Genomic DNA, 6137 nt, shown 5'->3' with positions numbered 1-6137 from the left:
TCTTTACAAATCCTACCATGTGGATTCATGGATTTTTTATTCACATTCTGTCTCTCACAGTTGAAGTGTACCTCTGGTGCAAATTACTGACCTCTGTCTTCATTTTAGGTGGGGGAACTTGCACAATCGGTGGCTGACTAAATACTTTTTTGCCCCACTGTATTCAGAATCTTGGAGTAATATTTGACTCTTCTCTGGGCCTTGACTTTCATGTAATATCTTTGTCTTGTTCCTGTTTCTTTCACTTAAGAAACATCTCTAAACTGTGACATATGGTCTCTTTAGATGAACTGGAAAAATCTCATCCATGCATTTGTGTCATCACGTTTACTGTAATTCCCTGTTTACCAGCTTGGATAAATCACATTTCTCTCTCCTCCAGGCAATACAAAATGCAGCAGCCAGTCTACCAACTCGTTCTAGGAAGCGTGCTAACATTACTCCCATCTTATATTCTTTACATTGGCTTCCAATAGTGTTTAGAATTTGTTTTAAAATTCTTGTTTTATCATACAGAGCATTACATGGCCAGGCCCCAGATTATTTATCCAAGCTTCATATAAAATACACTGCTGCTCATTTTCTCCGCTCATAGACTCAGAGTCTGTTGGTTGTTCCCCGTACACGACTGAAGACGAAAGGGGTCAGAGCCTTTCAGTCTGTTGCACCAAGGCTGTGGAACAGTCTACCACCACAATTACATATGGTTGACTGTGGATTCTTTTAAAAATCAGTTAAAAACTTTACTGTTCAAACAAGCATTTTGTTGATCTATGTATTTTATATTCTTCACATTATTTAACTTACATTTATTTATTTATTTATTTATTTATTTTATTTTTTTTAACTTACATTTAACCTTTTACATTGTGTATAAGATCGATTGATTGTACTGTTTATTTTAAACTTTCTGCACAGCGCTTTGTGACTGCCTGTCTGTGAGAAGGGCTTAATAAATAAACTTAACTTACTTTCTTATGGACACCATTATGTTCAAACATGGTGTTTGTCATGGACAAACTGTGGTTTGCACAGAAGTCCAGTAACAGAACACTGCTTGGGTTCAGATCTGTCAGGCCGTTCCTCCCAGTCACACCCCTCCAGGTCTCACTGTCATTGCCTACATGAGCATTGAAGTGTCCCAGAAAGGCAACAGAGTCCCAAGGTTAAGTAGCCTTAAGCACCCCACCCAGGGACTCCAAGAAGGTTGGGCACTCTGAACTGTGGTTTGACACATAAGCGCAGACAGCATTCAGGACCCATTCCCTGACCCTAAGGTGCAGGGAAAAAAAACTCTCATCCACTGGAAAAAACCAAAGGGGAAACTAGAATAGCCACCCCCAGCCCGATGCCTCTCACCAAGATCTACTCCAGACTGAGTCTAGCCAGGTGTCTGGTTTTGGAGCCCAAGCTGTGCATTGAGGTGAGCACAACTATATCTAGTTGGTACCTCTCAACCTCACGCAGTAGCTCAGGCTCCCTCCCCAGCAGAGAAGTGACATTCCATGTCTCAGTCACTAGTCTCACCAGGACCAATGGGAGACCCTATCAGGAGGGCAAAGCCCTTGACAACACAGACAACTTACCCACTGGGATCCCTGGGACACACAAATCCATGCACCACAATGAGGTAGCGATTCACAAAAGGGTGTATATATACAGTGGGGCAAAAAAGTATTTAGTCAGCCACCGATTGTGCAAGTTCCCCCACTTAAAATGAAGACAGAGGTCAGTAATTTGCACCAGAGGTACACTTCAACTGTGAGAGACAGAATGTGAATAAAAAATCCATGAATCCACATGGTAGGATTTGTAAAGAATTTATTGGTAAATCAGGGTGGAAAATAAGTATTTGGTCAATAACAAAAATACAACTCAATACTTTGTAACCATCAGTAACACACTACAACGTGTTACTGATGGTGACCTTTGTTACTTTGGTCCCAGCTCTCTGCAGGTCATTCACCAGGTCCCCCCGTGTGGTTCTGGGATCTTTGCTCACCGTTCTCATGATCATTTTGACCCCACGGGATGAGATCTTGCGTGGAGCCCCAGATCGAGGGAGATTATCAGTGGTCTTGTATGTCTTCCATTTTCTGATGATTGCTCCCACAGTTGATTTTTTCACACCAAGCTGCTTGCCTATTGTAGATTCACTCTTCCCAGTCTGGTGCAGGTCTACAATACTTTTCCTGGTGTCCTTCGAAAGCTCTTTGGTCTTGGCCATGGCGGCGTTTGGAGTCTGACTGTTTGAGGCTGTGGACAGGTGTCTTTTATACAGATGATGAGTTCAAACAGGTGCCATTCATACAGGTAACGAGTGGGGGACAGAAAAGTGTGTCTTACAGAAGATGTTACAGGTCTGTGAGAGCCAGAGATTTTCCATGTTTGAGGTGACCAAATACTTATTTTCCACCCTGATTTACGAATAAATTCTTTACAAATCCTACCATGTGGATTCATGGATTTTTTTCCACATTCTGTCTCTCACAGTTGAAGTGTACCTCTGGTGCAAATTACTGACCTCTGTCATCATTTTAAGTGGGGGAACTTGCACAATCGGTGGCTGACTAAATACTTTTTTGCCCCACTGTACAGTGGGATGCAAAAGTTTGGACAACCTTGTTAATAGTCATTATTTCCTTGTATAAATCGTTGGTTGTTACAATAAAAAATGTCAGTTAAATATATCATATAGGAGACACACAGTGATATTTGAGAAGTGAAATGAAGTTTATTGGATTTACAGAAAGTGTGTAATAATTGTTTAAACAAAATCAGGCAGGTGCATAAATTTGGCCACTGTTGTCATTTTATTGATTTCAAAACTTTTAGAACTAATTATCGGAACTCAAATTGGCTCGGTAAGCTCAGTGACCCCTGACCTACATACACAGGTGAATCCATTAATGAGAAAGAGTATTTAAGGTGGTCAATTGTAAGTTTCCCTCCTCTTTTAATATTCTCTGAAGAGTAGCAACATGAGGGTCTCAAAACAACTGTCAAATGACCTGAAGACAGAGATTGTTCACCATCATGGTTTAGGGGAAGGATACAGAAAGCTGTCTCAGAGATTTAAACTGTCTGTATCCACAGTTAGGAACATACTGAGAAAATGGAAGACCACAGGCTCAGTTCAAGTTACGGCTCAAAGTGGCAGACCAAGAAAAATCTTGGATAGACAGAAGCGACGAATGGTGAGATCAGTCAGAGTCAACCCACAGACCAGCACCAAAGACCTACAACATCATGTTACAGCAGATGGAGTCACTGTGCATCGTTCAACCATTCGGCGCACTTTACACAAGGAGATGCTGTATGTGAGAGTGATGCAGAGGAAGCCTTTTCTCCACCCACAGCACAAACAGAGCCGCTTGAGGTATGCTAAAGCAAATTTGGACAAGCCAGCTTCATTCTGGAATAAGGTGCTGTGGACTGATGTAACTAAATTGAGTTATTTGGGCATAACAAGGGGCGTTATGCATGGAGGAAAAAGAACACAGCATTCCAAGAAAAACACCCGCTACCTACAGAAAAATATGGTGGTGGTTCCATCATGCTGTGGGGCTGTGTGGCCAGTGCAGGGACTGGGAATCTTGTAAAAGTTGAGGGACACATGGATTCCACTCAGCATCCGCAGTTTCTGGAGACCAATGCATCTTTCAACAAGACAATGACCCGAAACACTGCTCTAAATCCACTAAGGCATTCATGCAGAGGAACAGGTACAACGTTCTGGAATGGCCATCTCAGTCCCCAGACCTGAATATTATTGAAAATCTGTGGTGTGAGTTAAAGAGAGCTGTCCATGCTCGGAAGCCATCAAACCTGAATGAACTAGAGATATTTTGTAAAGAGGAATGGTCCAAAATACCTTCAACCACAATCCAGACTCTCATTGGAACCCACAGGAAGCGTTTAGAGGCTGTAATTTCTGTAAAGGTGGATCTACTAAATATTGATTTCATTTCTTTTTTTGTGGTGCCCAAATTTATGCACCTGCCTGATTTTGTTTAAACAATTATTGCACGTTTTCTGTAAATCCAATAAACTTCATTTCACTTCTCAAATATCACTGTGTGTGTCTCCTATATGATATATTTAACTGACATTTTTTATTGTAACAACCAGTGATTTATACAGGAAAATAATGACCATTAACAAGGTTGCCCAAACTTTTGCATCCCACTGCATATGTGTGTGTGTTTGCACATGTTTAAATCCATGCATAGTTGAAATTTCAACGCCTTTATTTTTATATACACATACTTACATATATATCTCATAGGAACATCATCTTAATATTTCCATATTTAGTGAAACAGAAGTATACAGTCATTAATTTGTTTCACTCATTGTTTTGTTTATATTTTGGTATTTGTTATACTTCATTTAGAATTTTAATTTTCAGCTTCTGTGTTCAACTTCTACATTCTGGATCTTTTTCATCTCTAAACAGATAATACTTCCTATGCTTTATTCAGATTGAGGAGCTGCAGTTTGTCAGAGACCAGCTGCCTGTTTGCAGCTCTGAAGTCTAACCCTTCCCATCTTAAACATCTGGACCTGAGAGGGAACAAGCTGCAGGATTCGGGAATGAAACAGTTGTGTGGTTTTCTGGAGAGTCGGCAATGTAGACTGGAGACTCTGAGGTCAGAAACTGTGTTTTTGTTGTGCTGGCACTAAACTGACAGAAGACTGATATGATACTAAACCATAGTATTTTGACCGTTTCAGTCCAAAAGCTAAACATTTAAAACCCTACTATAAGAGAAGTCTTCGAAGTGATAATTTACTCTGACTTACCTTCTTTTTTTGTCAGGAAGAATTCAGACCAGGGCATTTTTTTATTGCTTAATCTCTGAAGTATTTCTGATAGTATTATGGCCATTGTAGGTAAAGCCAATAAAAAGAAAAAGAGAAAACCATTATAGGGACAGGAGGTATATTATAAAGTGGTACATTATTTACAAAAACAGGCAGAAAACAAGATCAGGGAAAACGAAAGATGTGTGGTCAGGAATGAAAAAGATCACAGAACAAGAACTATTAAACCGTGGGAAACCTAAATAGAGCCAATGTGTTTAACACCTTAAGTCTAGGACCCATCCAAACTCACCTCAGCTCAGGTACAGATATATGAAGGAAATACAAAAATACAATTAAGTACAATCAATGAAAAAAGTAAGATAATACACTATATACAATGGTAGCATACACAGTATGTGATGGATATAGTTGGAAATATGGAAGACAAACTATATAGCTTGGAAGGTCATGGAAGGTCCATTTTTACAGCACATCTTCAATCTTAGTTTGAGCCAGGAGAAGATACCATTACTCTGGAAAACATCCTGTTTTGTCTCAATATTGATGAACTCTGCCCCATCTGCCCTCTATTGCACACTTGTTACCTTAACATCTTACGTCATTACTTTTTTTTTTTTTTTTAACTCGGCTTGGCCAATCTTAGGCTCCAGAGGGCTACCTCTCTTGACCGATGGCAGTTTACTTTCTCAACTTTTAAGTTGAGGAGTTACCAAATTGTGTTTTGTTGAAAATCATGTACTATGATTATGTATTTCATCTGGATACTGCAACTGAGCAGAAAAAAAATATGGTGTCTTTAAAAGTATTGCTTTCTTAAAAAATACAAGTAAGCCATAGTATAATTTAGCTTATTTGAAAGCAAAGAAAGTTATAGATATTTCTATAGTTTGAACACCTTAACACTAATCTGGCTGCCTCGTTCTTGACTAACTGAAGTCTGATCAGATCTGTCTTATTAGCTGCTGACCAAATGATTGAACAGTACTCTAGATGAGATAATACTAGTGCATTAATGACACCTTTCATAATTGAAAAAGTAATATAAAAGGAGCATTTCCTAGCCATAGCTATGCACTGTCCCATTTTCTTAATAACACAGTCAATGTGCTGAGACCATGAAAGGTGGTGGTTTATAGTAACACCAAGTAATTTAATCTGGGTCACCTGTTCTAGTACCATTGGGGTGATTGTGGCTCAAGAGTTGTGGGTTCGCCTTGTAATTGGAAGGTTGCCGGTTCGAGCCCCGGCTCGGACAGTCTCGGTCGTTGTGTCCTTGGGCAAGACACTTCACCCGTTGCCTACTGGTG

The 6137-nt window shown here is 39.8% G+C and overlaps 1 protein-coding gene across 2 annotated transcripts in view; it reads left to right on the top strand.

Moving 5' to 3' along the window:
* The window catches only part of LOC102210322 (NACHT, LRR and PYD domains-containing protein 12-like), a 35898-nt gene that overhangs the window by 24355 nt on the left and 5406 nt on the right, over positions 1-6137 (top strand). For both annotated transcript variants that reach the window (XM_005753623.1, XM_005753621.1), the window contains one exon: positions 4485-4652. In XM_005753623.1, coding sequence (XP_005753680.1) covers positions 4485-4652 — 168 coding nt within the window. The remainder of the gene's footprint in view (positions 1-4484; positions 4653-6137) is intronic.

Source organism: Pundamilia nyererei, unplaced genomic scaffold, assembly GCF_000239375.1.
Source record: "Pundamilia nyererei isolate P.nyererei 1_Seehausen unplaced genomic scaffold, PunNye1.0 scaffold00444, whole genome shotgun sequence".
In the NCBI taxonomy this organism is placed as follows: Eukaryota; Metazoa; Chordata; class Actinopteri; order Cichliformes; family Cichlidae; genus Pundamilia; species Pundamilia nyererei.
This window is presented reverse-complemented; position numbering and strand designations above follow the sequence as displayed.